Genomic DNA, 20,074 nt, shown 5'->3' with positions numbered 1-20,074 from the left:
TGTCCTATTTTTCAGTATTAAAGATGTTATCTTAGATTTAGGATCCTGGATTTTCTAGAGTCCTGTTTATAGTTGTTCTTAGAGAGGAAGGATTTGTGGGATGAATATATGCCTTCCATATGTATGGGATTTTTAGACCATCATTATTGTTTAGATTGGGGTGGTTGATAAGGATCTCACAAGCTTCCTAAAATTTGGGTTCATACAATGTTTTAGTGTGATGTAGACAACTGGTGCTTTTCCAGTCAATTCAATGTAAGGTGTTCACAGAGTATGATCAGAAAGGCCAGCTTCACCATAATTATTATATTTGATGTGTTGTTTATGTTCTTTTTGTCTGATCAGAATTGTGCGTCCTGTTTCTCCTATGTATGGTATGTTGCAGGTGCAGCAAATATGGTATACTCCAGGGTGAGTCAGCGAAGGGAGTGGGTCTTTGGATGAGTTGAGTAAGCTTTTTAATTTTGCCGGAGGTTTAAAGGTGGCTTTGAGGTTGTATTTTTGTAGTAATCTGTTTATTTTGTCTGATGTCCCTTTAATGTAGGGAATGGTTATAGTTTTACTGTAGTCTGGTTTGTCTTTGTTTTTTTATTGAGGTCTTGTAGAGAATTTTGTTAATAGTGTTTTGGCTGTATCCATTTTTTTGAAAAGTATTACTGATCACTTTAAATTTGTTTTTCAGTGCCTGTTAACTGGAGCAGATCTTCAGAGTACTATTTTTTTAAGCTATTCATGACACCTAGTTTTTGTGTTGGGTGGTGGTAGGAGTTTATGTGTATATATTGGCCAGTATGTGTCAGTTTCAGGTAAACAGTGAAGGAAAGATTGCCCGAGGGAAGACGTGTGACAAGTTTATCTAGAAACAGCAGTGTGTTATGTTTTTCAATCTCAATTGTGAACTGTATATGTTCGTGTTGCTTGTTTAGGTGGCTAAGGAAAGTGTCTAGTGTCTGGTGGCCATGAGACCAAATCATGAAAACATTAGACATATCCGCAAGGAGTGTTTTGTATTATGGGAGATACTGAGATAGGAGTGATGTTAGCTTGGTCCACCTTTGCTACGAGTTGCACTACCTTACCCCAGTCCTGAAGATATTTTCAGGTGCAAACTCTGTTTGCTCACACTTGGATAAAGGATTAAACTAAATTTATTATAGGATTCTAGAAAATCCAGGATCCTAAATCTAAGATAACATCTTTAATACTGAAAAATAGGACATCACTGTTAAGGAGAAAAAAAAAAAATCTATAAGAAAGTTTATTCATGTTGTAATTTATAAATAATTTTTTGTTTTTTAAATCAAAAATAACAATTGTAATAATAGAAATAGGATATCACTGTTACTGGAAGAAAAACCATCTGTAAGCAAGAATGTTTATTCATGTAATCAAAAATTAAATTAGCTTGATGTAATTTTTTATTTTTTCACTAGAGGTCATGCCAGTGAGCAGCATGTGATCAAATCATTGTTTCTCTAGCTTACGGTTTGAAATGTAACGCAGCTTGTCTTGTATATTTATGTATGCTCCAGATGGTGATCTTGATATCAAGATTGAAAGTCGGGATAATAAAAAGAGTTATTTTAACACGGTTATTATAGAATTCATAATTTCAAAAATGAATAACAAACCTTAAGTTTTAGAGATCTGGTAAAGGCATAAGACAAGGCGCCCAGAGAAAAGCTTTTCAAAATGTTGCAATTATATGGAGTAAACAGCAACATACATATAATCTATACTTAAGTTGTAAGCCAGCAGTAAGAATTGAAGGAAACATAGGACGATGGTTTGATGTAAAATCAGTGTAAGATAAGGGTGTATTAACTCCACTCTTATTCATTATCTATATGGATTGCATTATGAAACAAAGTGGCATTAAATCTATCTGAGATATTAAACTTAACTCTATGCTTTATGCAGATGATGAAGTATTCCATGGAGACCAGTGTAAGTATCCTGGATTCTCTGACTAAACTGAATAATAGCTGTAATATTTGTTATTTAAACTAACAGCAACAAAGAAAATTTCAGCTGGATTCTCAATGAACAAATAAAATATTTCAGCTATTTAGGAAAACAGTTTTTAGTGAAGATAGCAAGAGGATGGCAGGATAAGCAAAGTTTTTATGGTGGGGAGCAAGTTGAATATATTTATATGGAACATATAAATTTATATGTTCAAAACATATAAGTCAAAACAGTAAAGTAGCAGTATGCAAAACAGTGTTCAAATCAGTTTTAAGTTATGGATCTGAGAGTTGGGTTAGAAATAAATCACTTAATCAAAGATCAGCAACCATAGATATGAGGGTACAGAGAAATAAGGGCATAAACAGATGCGTCAAAGGCTGAATTATATTAAAAATGAAAATATTAGGAAAGAACTCAATATTGTTAGCATTTGAGAATGTATCAGCAGGCTGATCTAAGCATATGCTAAATTAAATAGAATGAGAGAGGAAAGTTAGTAAAAGAGGTGTCTGATGTTCCAGAAGAAGACCAAGATCCAGGTGGATTGACTCAGTCAGAAGTGCCTTAGAGACCAAAATGTTAGCTATGACAATATTGGAGTACTGGCAGGTAATAAACTAATTTGGAGGAAAGCTGATGATAGGAGATTTATAATGTAATCTTAATCATGTAGTACTTTCATAATAGACTGTGCATCCCTTGAGAGTATATATCAGGAAATTGCTGATGATGATTAAGCTATACTGAATTTATGAAGATGAGAATGGCTAGGTTGCAGCAATTACTGATATTACCAACAGAGCACTGCACCTCTCTGTCATGATAAAAGTCACTTTTTGAGAGCTGATATCTACATGCTTGCCAATACAGCCTTTTTTTTTATAATCCAATGTAAGTGTATGAAACTAACTATTTTTCAACACTGAATTTGTGTCATTTACATGGTAGATGCTTTTAAAAATAATTATTTATAATAAATGAAACAAAACAAATCTTAAGGGAAAACTGCTGAAAAGAACATGGAATTTAAGAATTGACACTATGAGTTTTTTTTTTTTGCAATAGAGTGAAGACTGATAAAACTAAACATTTTGCTGACATTTTGAGGGATGCTGATTCTCTTTCTAATTAAACATTTTTGGCTGATATATATATATATATATATATATATATATATATATGTATACACACACACAGTGCTTTTTTTTAGGACATATGCAACAAAAGACATACTAGCACCTCTTATTAACAGCAACATGTGACATAAGGATGAGGTACATTTAGGTTGCAGCATTCAGTAATTTTTTTACACATTTACCTAGTATGTGAATAAGCTTGGTTATTTAATGAAATTTGCATTTTTCACTATGTTTTAAGATATTTGCTATATAAAACTTAATATATATACAGGTATCCATTGTTTAATGCGGTTTTGCTTAACGCAGATTTGATTATCACAGCGAAATTAATTGCGGCAATCCCTTGATATATGTGGGAAGAGTTTGATTAATGCGCCTTTAAATTTACCACGCAAAATCATGTCACGCCATGAGGCTGCTAGCCTCGTGGTCATCCAAATTCTCTTAACACGTTCGCTGCCAACTCCGAGTATACTCGTATTTGGTATATGAGCATCACAAGCCAACTACGAATATAATCGTATGAGGCTTACCGCCGGCAACGAGATTACCCGTACTGACCTCGAAGAAGTGAAAATGCTTGGCATACGGTAACAAACTATGCCCGAGTAGCATAGCAGCAAACTTGTTAATGATCTGTGTGAGAATGTGAAAGTTTTATTTTTCCCACAAATACAACATCATTGTTACAACCTATGGACATGGGAGTCATTGCAACTTTCAAAGCCTATTTTCTTAAAAAGACGTTCTCAAAGGCAGTTGAAACAACAATGGGTAAAATCATGAAAATCACGCCATGAGGCTGGAAAATCCCGAGAAAATCACACCATGAGGCTGAGTACCAGCCAGTTACTTCGCTGTTAGCATTAAGAGTGGGTGCATTACAAACTCCAGTTGTTCTGTTGTACGTATTTACAAATTACGTTCTTCATAAATTTTACAGCCCACTGATCATGTCGAAGAATAAGAGCAATCCCACAACTGGGTCATTAAGTGAAAAAAAGAAGAGGAAGGTTTACCTTAGATACAAAACTTGATATAATTAAAAGATTTAAACGTGGTGAAAGTAAAAGTAAGATTGGATGCGAATTTGGTTTTAACGAGTCTACAATACGGACTATTTTATCCAAAGCTGATGAGTATTGCGAACAAGGTAAAGTTGCATCTACATCTGCAAGCATGCAATGCACACGTAACCAGAGTGCTATAATGGTTGAAATGGAAGATCTGTTGATTATTTGGCTGGAAGAATGCAATCAAAAGAATCAGATCTTCACTTTAAAACAAATAGTCGAGAAAGCATGGGAATATAACAAAGATCTGTATTTAAGTTTTGTTGATCTGGAAAAGGCATATGACAAGGTGCCAAGAGAGAAGCTATTCAATACGCTGGATCTTCAGTTTACGACAAATAGTCGAGAAAGCATGGGAATATAACAAAGATCTGTATTTAAGTTTTGTCGATCTGGAAAAGGCATATGACAAGGTGCCAAGAGAGAAGCTATTCAATACGCTGCAGTTATATGGTGTCAATGGGGCATTATATCAAGCAATACTTAATCTTTATTTGAGTTGTAAGTCAGCAGTTAGAATTGAAGGAAGTACAGGAAGATGGTTTAATGTTAAATCTGGTGTGAGACAAGGATGTACATTATCCCCTGTTATTCATTATCTATATGGATCACATTATGAAGGAAAGTGGTATTAAACATGATATCAAAATTGGAGATGTTAATGTCAGCTCTTTGCTTTATGCGGATGATGTTATACTTCTAAATAAATCTGCTACAAGTCTGCAAGATTCTCTGACTAAATTGAATAGCTGTTGTGATAGATATGGTATGAAGGTCAGCAATAAAAAGACAAAGACAATGAAAATAGGCAGAATCATTGAAAATGTCAACTGTGTTGTGAATGGAGAACCTGTGGAACAAGTAAAACACTTCAGCTATTTAGGCACGATTTTTACTGAAGATGGTAAATTAAATATAGAAATAGACAACAGAATCAGCAAAGCTGGTATGGTGGGAAGTCAATTGAATAAATTCATATGGAATAAGAGAGAAATTAGTCGGAACACTAAATTAGCTGTATACAAGACAGTGTTCAAACCAGTTTTAACTTATGGATCTGAGAGCTGGGTCAGAAGTAAAACACTTGACCAAAGACTATAGACCACAGATATGAGAGTCCTGAGAAAGATTATAGGCATGAACAGATGGCATCAATGGCAATATCATATTAAAAACGAGGATATTAGGAAAGAACTTGACATTGTCAGCATCCAGGAATGCGTTAGCAGAGCTAATCTTAGGTGGTATGGTCACTTAAACAGAATGGGCGATGAAAGATTAGCAAAACAAGTGTTCTCTGACAGGTTGGCAGCAAAACGACCCAGAGGAAGACCAAGATATAGGTGGATTGATACAGTGCAAAGTGCTTTAGATGATAGAAATATAAGATCTGATAATGTTGGAGTCTTGACAAGTAACAGACTGATTTGGAGGAAAATTGTAGATAGGAAATTAATAATGATGTAGTTTTTTTTCATGTAGTACTATCATATCCTGTACACCCCTTGAGGGTACATGGCAGGAATTTGATGATGATGAATAAATTTTACAGCCCACTGATCATGTCGAAGAATAAGAGCAATCCCACAACTGGGTCATTAAGTGAAAAAAAGAAGAGGAAGGTTTACCTTAGATACAAAACTTGATATAATTAAAAGATTTAAACGTGGTGAAAGTAAAAGTAAGATTGGATGCAAATTTGGTTTTAACGAGTCTACAATACGGACTATTTTATCCAAAGCTGATGAGTATTGTGAACAAGGTAAAGTTGCATCTACATCTGCAAGCATGCAATGCACACGTAACCGGAGTGCTATAATGGTTGAAATGGAAGATCTGTTGATTATTTGGTTGGAAGAATGCAATCAAAAGAAAATTCCAATTAGTGCCTATAATATCATGGCCAAAGCTCTAAGCCTGTTTTCAAGACTTAAAGAGACTAAATATACAGAAGACAATTCAAAATTCACAGCTAGCAAAGGCTGGCTTGAAAATTTTAAATCTAGAGCCGGACTAAAGAATGTGAAAATAACAGGTGAAGCTGCAAGTGCCGATGAAGATGCTGCATCCATATTTCCTGCTGAGCTGCAGAAAATTATCGAAGGAAATGATTACGATTACCACCAAATTGTCAATGTAGATGAAACTGGACTCTATTGGAAAAAAATGCCATCTAGAACTTTTATATCAAAAAAAAAGAAGCAGCGCAGCCTAGCTAAAAAGTATCAAAAGATCACTTAACTGTTATGCTTGGAGGGAATGTTAATGAAGATGATTTTAAATTGAAGCGGCTGCTTGTCTATCGAACTCAGAACCCACGGGCTTTAAAAGGATGTAACAAGAACTCTTTACCTGTAATTTGGCAGGTGAATCAGAAGGCTTGGGTGTTAACCAAAGTCTATTCGAAGATTGGTTTAAGTCTTATTTTTGCCTGGCAATTGAAACTTATTGCAAGAGAAATAACTTAGCTTTCAAAGCTCTTTTGCTTTTAGACAATGCACCTAGTCATCCAAATTCTCTTAATGATCTGTCTGAGAATGTGAAAGTTTTATTTTTCCCACCAAATACAACATCATTGCTACAACCCATGGACATTGGCGTCATTGCAACTTTCAAAGCCTGTTTTCTTAAAAATATTCTCAAAGGCAGTAGAAACAACAACGGAAGAAAATGTGATTACGCTCCATGAATTTTGGAAAAAATGTAACATTAAATACCAGATTGAGAACATTCGTGACTTGTGGGAGCAAGTGTCTTCTAGTTACATGAAAGCTGTTTGGAAAAACTTTCTGCTAGAATGCACTAATGACTTAGGTTGTATTCAAAATCCTGCGAACAACGTGGTCAAAGAAATCGTAGCAATTGGTGAAGATCTCGGTTTTGATGGTGTTGATGCAGAAGATGTTAAAGAATTATTGGATTCAAATTCAAAAGATTTCAGTGACAATGATCTTCTTGAAATTGAATAACGCACATATGAAGACAACGAACAAATGGAATGTGAAGATGAGGTTCCAAAGGAGGTAACCGTTAAAGAACTGGAAGGAATATTTCACACTTTAGAATTGCTTAAGCAGCAAGTAATGGATATGGATCCAGATGTTAATCGAAGAATGCTTGCCGAGGTCTGGAGAGTCATTGTGCTTGTTATCATAGAATTTATGCCGATAAGGAAAAAACTAACAGTTCAAACACCTCTTTGTAACTTCTGTTGATTAAAAAAAATTGCGGTAACTAATGTAGGTACAGGTATTTATTAAACATTTACTTTGCATTCATTTTTTATCTTTCCTAAAAGAGTACCATATAAAACGAACTATTAGTACAGTAATCGATCAGGGACTAATTGTACTTTTTTACCATTGATTATTAGATTTGATTAACGCAATTTATTTTGATATACGAGGTAACATCGAGGGATTAATTAACTGCGTTAATCAAGGGATACCCGTATATTTGTAATTTTCCTGCTAGCAAAGAATGAGTAACAGCATCTATTGTTTTACAAAAAAAAAAGTACTGTGTGTGTGTATATATATATATATATATGTTTATTTATTTTTTTTACATTAATTATCTAAATATAAACTTGAGCTTTTCAAGATAGGAATTATTTTTACTTATTTCCACTATTCTTGGAATTTTTTCAAGATGAAGTAACAAGCATGGATAGAACTGACATAATTCTGAAATAAAACAGAAAAGTGAGTTTGATCACAGATTCAAAATGTGGAAGGCAAAAAAGGTGTATATTATGATTTGCTCTCAACAAACTATCAGGAGAAATCACACATGAATGGATGCAGGAAATAGACAAGGCTCAATTTAATTGGAAATGTGTCAATTTATAGCAAAATCAGGAGTTACTGAATTATTAAGTCTACTCACTATACACAATTTTGGATAGAATTACATGCCAACAAATATCCTGAAATTACCGTAGTAGTAGCTATAAAAGTCTAACAATATTTGGGTCAACCTGGATTTGTCTAAGTACTTTTAGTACATTAACATTCAATAAGTCAAGATATAAGAGCTCATTTACTGATAAAAATACAGAACATTGTCTGCAAATTGCATGCATAAGCAATAAGCCTAACTACAAGGATATGATGAGGGACCAATAGTGTTACTTCTCACTGACTAATGATTGGTCCACCAGAGTTCAGCAGTTAAGGGTGGTGGCTTTTATTTCATCTACATGAAGCCCTGATATATTAGTTTTGTGGGTGGAATAAGGGTAACATAATCTATGTGCATAGCTATAAAAGTGAAAAGAAGAAGATTTTCAAGCCAATGGGATAAGCAAGATAGCAGTCACATGCCAGGAGATGGCAATCATCTAAAACTTAAAGATGATTGCAAAGACATACGTCATGGTAGGATCCAAACCTATACAAATGTTGGAAAGCATAAATAGTATTCACTCAGTTATCCAAGCTAGTGATACATCATTTTACATCAATAATTTTAATCCATCTGCCATCTATCCATAATAGTTACCTAATTCTTTCTTAAAGTTGACAAAGATAATTCATCACTTACGACTATTTTTAGACCTGAATAGTCAAATAAATAAAATCATAATGCATTAGATACATATCTTTACAATATATGTAGTCTATTAAAACAATGTTGAATTTTTAAAGAATAAGGTTGATATCCTAGCTGAATGTGCATAATTGCATAAACAAACTCTGCCAATAGTGTTCTACACAAATTATAGTGACTACAGATTTTTACAGAGTTCCACATTGAAATTATCTTTTAGAACAGTGGTAAATAGATTGGAGAGAGAAAAATATGTCAAGTAGTCAGCTAATTTGCATAAGGAAGTCAATCAAAGATAACTAATTTTTCCATTAACAAAATTATGGAACAGTCTGCAACATGTTGAAATACAAAGATTAAAAAGTTTGTTTTTTATCATAACTATTTCAGTTTATATATAATTTTTGTTTAAAAAAAAAAAGAGAAAATGAAATTTGTTTAATCCTTAAATGAATATAACATGAAATTGTATTCATGGCAAAAATTTGGTATGTAATGAAATGTAATATATGATATCCTTTAAGCAATAATGGATGGACTCAACATGGAAACTAACTTACTTTTACTAAATGGGGGGAAGATTGCACTGAGTTAGAACCACTACTTTTTTGGCTAGAGGAGGAAGAGGAGGAGATAGAGGAAATGGAGGAAGCAGATGACCTATAAATAATAAGATTTCATTTTTAACATTGATTTGAAATGTAAGTCCTAAATTTAAAACAACTCAAGTGGGCAAAACTAGTTAAGAATTCCCATACTAGCACCAAAACTTCCAAAACATAAATAAATAAATAAAGAGCACAAATATGCATTTATCCTTCTAAGAAAACTGTTGATAAACACACCAAGAATGTACACTTAATCATATACATACAAAAGCAACTTACAGAATTTCTACTTTCATTACACTAGTACAAAATAGTAGATATATACAAAATAAATATACCAGAAAAGTCTCAGTTATTGATTCAATGCTGCTAGCATGCTGCATTTTGCAAATTATAAGAGACAAAGCAGAGAGAGACAGCAGGTGAAGCGAAGCCATATGAACCTCATATAATTACAGAAACCTTTCAGGAAAAGTAAAAGCATCTTTAATAGGTTTAACACACTATTTTCAATTGATTCAAAAACAAGTGCATTCAATTATTATTTTTCAAAATATATTAACATGACTAATTTTGCTAAATATTCTGGATTATATTTCAACATCTTCATTTTCAGTGTTATGTAAAAACTGAATGTGGCAACTTACAAGTTATGTGAAGTGGTATACATAACTTATTCATACTTACTTCTTTTATTAATTAAAAACAGCTTATTGAATGCCAAATTTCTGGTTTACGTTTTTATTATTTCATTATTATATTATATGATCATATAATATTCATATATATGTATAATATTTCTGATTACAAGAGACAAAGCAGAAAGAGCAGGTGAAGCCATATGAACTTCACATAATTACAGAAACCTTTCAGGAAAAGAAAAAGCATCTCTATATATTAATAACAGATTTAAGACACTAGTTTAATCTGATTCAAAAAACAAGTGTATTCATTATTATTTTCAAAATATATTAACATGACTAATTTTGCTAAATATTCTAGTTTATATTTCAGCATCTTCATTTTCAGTGTTATGCAAAAACGAATGTGGCAACTTATAAATTATGTTAAGTGGTATACTTATTCATAATAACTTATTCAGACTTTCTTCTCTATTAATTAAAAAGAGATTAACTGAATGCTAAATTTCTGGTTTATGCTTTTATTATTATTATTAAGCCTCCATGGAGTCAAAAGACTCATCGCAGGAGGTTCCACCATCACACACACACACACACACACACACACAGTTTATTACACAGCACTTTAAATATATTCATCTCTGCATTCATCACACTCTCAGGCAATGCATTCCAATCATTAACCACTCTCTATGCAAAAATCCTGCTTCTTATCCCCTTCTCATCACTTCTCAACTAAACTTACTTTATCATAATTTTTTATAATAAATTATTCTCCTTAGACAGCTTCCAGGGATGACCTCTTTTCTCTCCCTGTCTTCATCCATTCTATGCAAAAACCTCTTCCACATTAACCTGGAATAACCCTTAACAACTTATATGTCTCAATCATACCCCTCCCCCTCTCTCTCTCTCCTCCAGTTTCTGCAAATTGCATTTTCTCAATGTCAAACCTTTCCAATACAATAATTCCAGATGATTGGAGTAGAGCTCTAAGAGTTTTGCTAAAGAGAGAGAGAGAGAGAGAGAGAGAGAGAATAAAGTTGAATATGAGAATTACAGAGGAATTTCTCTACTAAGTTCCAGGTAAGATTTATACAAGCATACTTGAAAAAAGGTTGAGAAAGATTGTGAAAAAGAAATATGGAGAACAAGCTGGATTCAGGCCAAATAGAGGTTGTTAAGATCAAATGTTTTACAACAAATAGTTAAGAAATCATGGGAATATGACAAGGTGCCCAGAGAAAAGCTTTACAAAACATTACGATCATATGGAGTGAATGGAACATTATAGAGAAGAGTACATAGTCAATATTTAAGTTGTCAGTCAGCAGTTAGAACTGAAGGAAATACAGGAAGATGGTTTGATGTAAAATCAGGGGTAAGACAAGGATGTGCATTATCTCCACTCTTATTCATCATCTATATGGATCACATTATAAAAGAAAGTGCATTAGGCCTGATATTAGAATTGAAGATGTCAAACTTAGCTCTTTGATTTATGCAGTTGATGTTGTACTCCTAAACACATCTAGTGCAAGTCTCCAGGATTCACTAACTAAACTGAAGAACAGCTGTAACAATTTGGCATGAAAATGAGCAATAAAAAAACCAGAACTATGAAACATCGAAAACTTCAACTGTATTCTGAATGGAGATCCTATAGAATAAGTAAAATATTTCAGCCATGTAGGCACAGTTTTTCATAAAGATGGCAAGTTAAATCTGGAATTTTTATTTATTTATTTTTTTTAATAGATTGATCGCATCTACAAGAGGTCAAGAGACCTATAAGCACATTAATGCCATGTGTGGGGTGCAGATGAGGACTGAGGTAGACGTTTTTAATTTATTTAATTTTTTTATTATTATTATCACTGAAAAGCTGCAAGTTGTAATTGTTTGGGAATATTTCATGAGAAAGGCTGTTCCAGAGAACAGAAGTGGAAGAATAAAAGAGAAAGAGGAGACACAAGTTCAGTGTATTTGTAGTTACATAGTAAAGGGATGTTTAAATTGCACCTTGTATTAACAGGTGCACTTTAAAGTCATACAGAATAAGAGAGAAATTAGACAAAACACCAAACTAGCAATATACAAGACAGTGTTCACACCAGTTTTAAGTTATGGATCTGAGAGTTTGGTTAGAAATAAAGCACTTGATTAAAGACTAGACACCACAGATATGAGGAGTCTGAGAAAAATTAGATAAGTAAACAGATAGAATCACTGACAGAATCATACTAAAAATGATTCTAAACATGACATTAGAATGAAACTTAACATTGTTAACATTCATTCAAGAATGTGCAAGCAGAGCTAATCTAAGGTGTCCACTCGAACAGAATGGGTGAGGAAAGGTTAGAAAAAATGATGTTTGATGGCAAGATAGCAGGAAAGAGACCCAGAGGAAGACCAAGATCTAAGTGAACTGATTCAGTCAGAAGTGCCTTAGAAGCACGAAATGTTAGATATGACAATACTGGAGTAGTGACAAGTAATAGACTAATTTGGAGGAAAATTATGGATGGATAGGACTTAATCCTGTAGTGCTGTTACAGTAATCTGAACACCTCTGAGGGTACATATCAGCAAATTGATGAAGATAATATTCATGTAAACTAAACTTAAACTTACTTTATCATAATTTTTAGAATAAATTACTCAATGAAATAATAATTCAAATAACTTAAATGATCAGCTGTAAATAACATATCAATATAACAGGGCTGCTATTGTTTAATTTATATATAAATAATATAGGGAGTGATTTGAGATGGAGTATTCAGCTGCTTGCTGATTTCCAAAACTGAGGGGAACAATAGTGAATAATAGTGATAAAAGAGATCCTTCAGGATTATTTGAATAAATTAAGTATAGGCAAAGGATAATGGTTGTCAGTTTAATTTTGCAAAGTGTAAGGTCACTTTGGGATGAAAAGATTGCATACTATGTTATTATACTGATGATACTGGATTGTGGTAAACTGATGAGAGTAGGGATTTGGTGATGATGGTGGACAGAAAATTGATGTTCAGAGGAATTATTGCAAAATTTGACAAAATAGCTCAAAGAATTTTACTAAAATAAAGAGCTAAAAGGCTTCAGTTTGGCGATAAATTATATAAATAAAGAGGATATTAGATCCAGCATTATTTCAAAGCCGAATGTAGCAACTATGAAAGTTTCGTATAAATACACTCACCAACATTCAGGAGTTGCCTTAGCACGGACCACTTAGAAAACATAAATGCTGCCAAACCGTCTATATATTCGCTTTCTATTAGTCCATTTTGAATATGAAAAATACACCTCTCTGACATTTCAAGTTCTTTTTTAAATAACAAAACCTGTGGTGCATTCATAATTAGAAGAAACACACGTATAAACCACAGTGAAAATTATTTAATTGTAAATATTTCCAGAGCACACAAATTCTGCTCCTCTGTAGAATCTTCATCATCATCATCAAATTCCAGCCATGTACCCTCAAGGGGTGTACAGGATATCACAGTACTACATGAAAAAATTACATCATTACTAACTTCCTATCTACAATTTTCCTCCACATCAGTCCGTTACTTGTCAAGACTCCAACATTATCAGATCTTATATTTCTATCCTCTAAGGCACTTTGTACCATATCAATCCACCTATATCTTGGTCTTCCTCTGGGTCGTTTTGCTGCCAACCTGGCAGAGAACACTTGTTTTGCTAATCTTTCCTCTCCCATTCTGTTTAAGTGACCATACCATCTGAGATTAGCTCTGCTAACGGATTCCTGGATGCTGACAATGTCAAGTTCTTTCCTAATATCCTCGTTTTTAATATGATATTGCCATTGATGCCATCTGTTCATGCCTATAATCTTTCTCAGGACTCTCATATCTGTGGTCTATAGTCTTTGGTCAAGTGTTTTGCTTCTGACCCAGCTCTCAGATCCATAAGTTAAAACTGGTTTGAACACTGTCTTGTATACAGCTAATTTAGTGTTCTGACTTATTTCTCTCTTATTGCATATGAATTTATTCAATTGACTTCCTACTATACCAGCTTTGCTGATTCCAATTTTGATATCAGGTTTACTACCACTTTCCTTCATAATGTGATTCATATAGATAATGAATAACAGAAGGGATAATGTACATCCTTGTCTCACACCAGATTTAACATTAAACCATCTTCCTGTACACCCGTCAATTCTAACTGCTAACTTACAACTCAAATGAAGACTAAGTATTGCTTGATATAATGCCCCATTGACACCATATAGCTGTAGCGTATTGAATAGCTTCTCTCTTGGCACCTTGTCATATGCCTTTTCCAAATCGACAAAACTTAAATACAGATCTTTGTTATATTCCCATGCTTTCTCGACTATTTGTCGTAAAGTGAAGATCTGATCCTGACAGCCTCTATTTGGCCTGAATCCAGCTTGTTCTTCACCAAGCTTTTCTTCCACAATTCTTCTCAACCGTTTCTCAAGTATACTTGCCTAGATCTTGCCAGGAACACTGAGTAGGGAAATACCTCTGTAATTCTCACATTCAGTTTTATTTCCCTTTTTATATATGGGTACTATGAGAGCTCTACTCCAATCATCGGGAATTCGTCCCTCTGTCCAGGCTTTCTGAATTATGCAGTGCAGCCACTGTAAGACTTTCATACCACCATACTTCAGCATTTCTGGTTGAATATCATCTACTCCTGCTGCCTTTCCACATTTCAAGCCTTTGATGGCTTTTTCTACTTCAAGTATGGATATGTATTCCTGACTGCATGCCTGGTCAGTGTTTTTTATCACTGTGCTGTCATCACTGCTTGTTTCATTTAGCAGTTTTTCAAAGTATTTACTCCATACTTCAAGGATATCTTTTTCTCCCATTTTCATGTCACCTTTATCATCTCTAACTCCTTTTACAGCACTCTTTCCTCCATTCCTAAGCTTCTTCAACAACTTCCAGAATATTTTCCCACCTTCTTGATATTTATTTTCTATATTCTTGCCAAAGTTCTCCCATGACTTTTGTTTAGCTAGTTTTACACACTGTTTAGCTTTCTTACATTTGTCTCTGTATTCTGAAAGAGTAAAAGCTGACTTATTTGACAGGAACTTTTGATATGCTTTCTTCTTTTCCTTCACTGCCTCTTTAACTTCCTGTGTCCACCAGGGAGTTCTGATATTTTTATCCTTGCACACAACCTCACCACATGCCTCTCTGGCAGAATCAATCAATGTTTTCTTCAGAGTTTGCCACTGAATCTCCAAGGTTTGATTCCTGTTCTCAAACTCTTTCATTTTCTTTTCAATAATCTTTCTGTATTTTAGTCTACAGTTCACATCTGCGAGCTGCTCAACTTTTATTCGCTTTAAAACTTTCTTACATGCTATTCTTTTCAATCTTCTTCTTCTTCTTCTGCAGCTTCTCCCACTTAAGTGGGGTCACTGTTTATTATGAGTCTCCTCCACACCTTCCTGTCTTGGGCTGGCACCACATCCAAGTTCTTCATCTTCAAGTCCTCTTCTACCAGCTCCCTCCATCTCTTCTTTGGCCGCCCACGCTTCCGCCTTCCTTGCACATCCATCTGCATGACCCTTCTTCCCACATATTCGTCCTCCCTCCTCATCACATGACCAAACCATCTCAACCTTGCCTCCTGTATTTTCGCTCCTAAGTTCGTAACTTTCACTGTTCCCCTGACATAGTCATTTCTCTGATGATCCTTTCTGGTCACACCGCACATCCACCTAAGCATTCTCATCTCTGCTACTTCCATCCTGCTAATGTTATTTTTCCTCAGGGCCACAGTTTCTATAGAATATGTCATAGCTGGCCTCACTACTGTCCTATAAATTTTGCCTTTCAGATTGATCGGCACCCTCTTATCACTTAACACTCCAGCCATCTCCCTCCAGTTCCTCCAACCTGCTTGTATCCTGCATCCCACTTCCTTCTCACCTCCTCCATCTTCTTCCACTGTCGAACCTAAGTATCTAAAGTCTCTCACCTTCCTGATGACATTTCCTTCCAGCTCCAGGTCTGTCTCCTGGCCACCGCCCACTGCGCAACACATATACTCTGTCTTACTTCTGCTCAGTCTCATACCTCTCTCTTCCAGTACTTTTCTCCATCTTTCCAGTTTAGTTTCTGCTTCTTCTCTTGAATCTACACATAGCAAGATGTCATCTGCATACAGCATTGTCCAAGGTGCATCTTCTCTCACCTCCTCTGTTACCACCTCCATCACAATATTAAACAGAAACAGACTTAATGCTGACCCTTGATGCAAGCCAACTGTTACTTGAAAACTTTCTGTCTGTCCCAAACAGGTCCGAACACTTGTCTTCACATTTCTGTACATTTCCTGCACCAACCTGACATATTTCTCTGGCACCTTCTTCTCACATGCTATTCTTTTCAATATGAAATTGAATTTTATCCTGCTCAAGACTAAATAGTGATCACTTCCAATTTCAAATCCTCTGTACACTCTGGTGTCCTGCACCAGGGAGAAAACATCACTATCAACAATAACATAGTCAATGAGACTTTTCTTATTCCTAGCCTCTTCTCTCCATGTGAATTTGTGCACATTTCTATGTTGGAACATGGTGTTAGTAATAACCAGTCCATATCCTGAGCAGAAATCCAACAGATATTTGCCATTATTATTAGCTTTGCTCTTTTCTCCAAATTTTCCCAAAATATTTTTGTATGTCTCACAATCATTTCCTACTCTGCTATTTAGATCCCCAACAAGGACCAACTTTTCCTTTTTCATTGTGTCAGTTGCTTTTTCTAAAGCCTCAAAAAATTCCTCCACTTCTACCTTAGTAGAACCTTCTGTGGGACCATAGGCACAAATAAGTCTCGTTGTCCAGTTCCCCATTCTCATATTTGCCCACATCACTCTACTTGAGACTGCCTGCCATTCAAGAAGATTAGCCTCGTATTTTGTGTTGAATACTATGGCTACTCCTTCTTTTCCTTGATTGTCATTGCCTGAATATAACATTTTGTATTTATTGCTCAGAAAGTTCTCACCAGTTTTGGTCTTTTTTGTTTCAGTCACCCCTATTATGTTGATCTGGTACTTATCTAATTCCTCGGCTAGCTCCATTTCTTTGCCATTCTGTAGAATCTTTAAACCAGGAATTAGAAGTTATCAAAAATACAGCCATCCTAAATGGATATAATCCCAAAACAACTCAAAAAATCATCAGTCACTTCTGCATACATCAAACCAGACAGGAAGAAGTGCATAGGATTCCCATACCTTACGTTAAAGGCATCTCAGAACGTCTTTCTAAAATTATGAAGAAATACAATTTTGCCACTACTTACAAACCTATCAACCAAATTTACAACTTATTACCTTCTCCTAAGGACAAATTCTCACCCTTGATGTTACCTGGTGTTTATGAGATTCCATGCTCATGCAAATTATCTTACTTTGGACAGACAGACAGGTAGGTCTGTTCAAGACCACATTTGTCTTCTTAAACCACAGAAATCTAGCCTCTCTCAACATGGAATTGAAAATCCAAACCATAGGATCCATTGGGAAAAGGCTAAACTTTTACATAGATCTTTATTTAAACATGAACGTTTATACAAAGAAAGTTCTGAAGCCCTACTATACAGACCAAACCTAAACCGCAACGACGTTCTTACTATTCCTAAAGCATGAGAAATTATCATACAAAATTGTGTTAAATAATTAATGTTTTTTTTTTTTTTTGTACTACTTTAACACGTTAAGCACGTTTTCATGAGATTCTATTGTAATCATACGCCCTAACTGTATGTTATTCCTAATTTTGTTTAAATACTGTACTGATGATGTCCTAAGATACTTAGGATGAAATATTTACAATTAAATAATTTTCACTGTGGTTTATACGTGTGTTTCTTCTAATTTCAAGTTCTTTAGTACTGAATGAGAACTTTTGCTCTCTTAAGGTTTCTGCCTGGTCTCTGAGAAGAACCAACCAGTTCGAAACAGTTGTCAGGCCAGTGAATCAATATCAAAATGGACTAATAGAAAGTGAATATATTGATGCTTGGGCAGCATTTATGCTTTCTAAGTAGTTTACGCTAAGGCAACTCATGAATGTATTCCAGTAAGCTCTCTGATCAACTTATTTTTACAAAAACTTTCATAGTTTCCACATTCGGCTTTGAAATAATGCTGGATCTAATATCCACTTTACTTATAGCTCAAAGAATTACTTGGATGAAAGAACAGAACAAACACAAGTAGAGATAGTAAAGCTATTGTTGCTCCTGTTTATAATGCTATGATATGGTTTAGTAACCTGAGTTCTTGAGGATGAAGACGGGGTTGTTGAGAAAATCCAAAGATGACTGACCAAGATGAAGGTCTGCAGAATGCTCCCCATGAGGACTGAATGTGCAGTTGACAGATGGAATGGAGGGGAAATGATAGAAACATAAGTTACTAAAGAAGTTCTTCAAAACTGATACAACAGTAAATTTTCAACACATAATGTGTGGGGAAGAGAGAACAGAAAACAAAAAAATCATCACTGGAAGTTATGTAATATTTTTTCAGTAAAAGTGTGCAGCCCAGATTTTTTGATTGGAGAATGTGAATGACTAGAATGGATTAGTAGAGGTGTAAGTACTCTGACAGTGAACAAGTTTAAGGAGAGACAATGCAGGTATTGTGTCAAATAACCTTTAATGTGGGCCTCCTGTAATGAGTCTTATAACTCCATGGAGATGCCAGCAATAATAATAATAACAATAATTAATAGTTATTAATAGATAAGTATTCAGCTTCAAAGTATTTAAAAGAGATATAAGCATAAATTAAGAATTTATTTAATTCCTTTGAGATAGTTATCAACTAATTTTAAACAGGACTAGACAAATGCACTTGCCTACAGCAAGTCGATTTTGACAAATGGTGAGTAGCTGCAGAGACTGAACAAAATAGAATATCTTTTATTTAATAAAAAATAGCTCCCTAAACAAAATCTTTTTTTTTAACTTGAAGAAAGCACAGAAGGAATCTATATAATATAAAGAACCATTCTGATAACAAACATTAATGTAACAAGTTATATTTTTCTAAAATCAATGTTTTTGCTGTTCTTCCTATTCTTTATTGATCTCTTCTTGGAGTGATTCTTACACAAAGGAAATGTTCTATAAAAAATTATACAGTACTGATAATCACTTTATGAAACTCCTATAACTTAATGGAACATCTCAAAAAAAAAAAGGGGGGGGGTTGAGTGGAAGGTTTTGGGCAAGTAGAATTTTGCATAATTTGTCAACCTCTGATTATAAAAATCAAATTTTCAACCTTTAAATTGGAAACAAATGACAAACTAGAGTCATCAAGTTTTGTCAATTTAAAGAGAACACATGATTACATATTCATTGTCCTCATTTTACTAAGATAAGATGTCTATTGTGGTCTTAATGATTAAAAAAATTAAATATACCAAGAAATTATATTATTGGTTCACAACTGGGCTATTGTATATAGAGGCTAGTGACTTCGTATCAATTGCCTTAGTATCCCTTAATGCAAAGCACACCCCCTTTGAGACAAGTATGGGAAGGGCCGCTACCCAAACAGTTTCAACCTATATTGAAGTATGTTGAAGGCAAGGATACCTCTCCAAAAAAAGTGAAATTTAGAGTGATCTACAAGATCACTAAATCTCATTGAGTGACCCTAAAGGATCACTACTAAACTCATTACTCCTGACCTGACTCACTCTAGAGCACAAATCCAATGAAGCATTAATAAATATCATTAGTGAGAGCCAGACCCAGAAAAGATACCAAGGTTGAAAGTAATGTAGAAATCATATATTTTCCGTATACAAGTAGTGAAAAGGTGTATCACATTATTAAAATATTCTGGATCAGAGATAGATGGTGAACGTTTTTTCACTTGGTTATACCATAAATTGAAGATGCCAAGAAATTATATTCTTGGTTTAATCCTTTATCCAAGTGTAAGCAAAGAAAGTTTGTGTGTGAAAATACTACACAACTATTAAAAATCTTCAGTCTATTAAAAATGTCAAAAGTACTTTTGTAATCTGT

General features: G+C 34.3%; 1 protein-coding gene across 5 annotated transcripts in view; it reads right to left on the bottom strand.

Annotated features, from left to right (window-relative positions):
* LOC150097294 (hepatocyte growth factor-regulated tyrosine kinase substrate-like) overlaps positions 1–20,074 on the bottom strand; it is a 274,352-nt gene that overhangs the window by 143,148 nt on the left and 111,130 nt on the right. For all 5 annotated transcript variants that reach the window (XM_090407192.1, XM_090407195.1, XM_090407196.1 and 2 more), the window contains one exon: positions 9,295–9,394. In XM_090407192.1, coding sequence (XP_090263318.1) covers positions 9,295–9,394 — 100 coding nt within the window. The remainder of the gene's footprint in view (positions 1–9,294; positions 9,395–20,074) is intronic.

This window comes from Typopeltis vanoorti, chromosome 17, assembly GCF_054136105.1.
Source record: "Typopeltis vanoorti isolate ZY-2024b chromosome 17, IOZ_Tvanoo_1.0, whole genome shotgun sequence".
In the NCBI taxonomy this organism is placed as follows: domain Eukaryota; kingdom Metazoa; phylum Arthropoda; class Arachnida; order Uropygi; family Thelyphonidae; genus Typopeltis; species Typopeltis vanoorti.
This window is presented reverse-complemented; position numbering and strand designations above follow the sequence as displayed.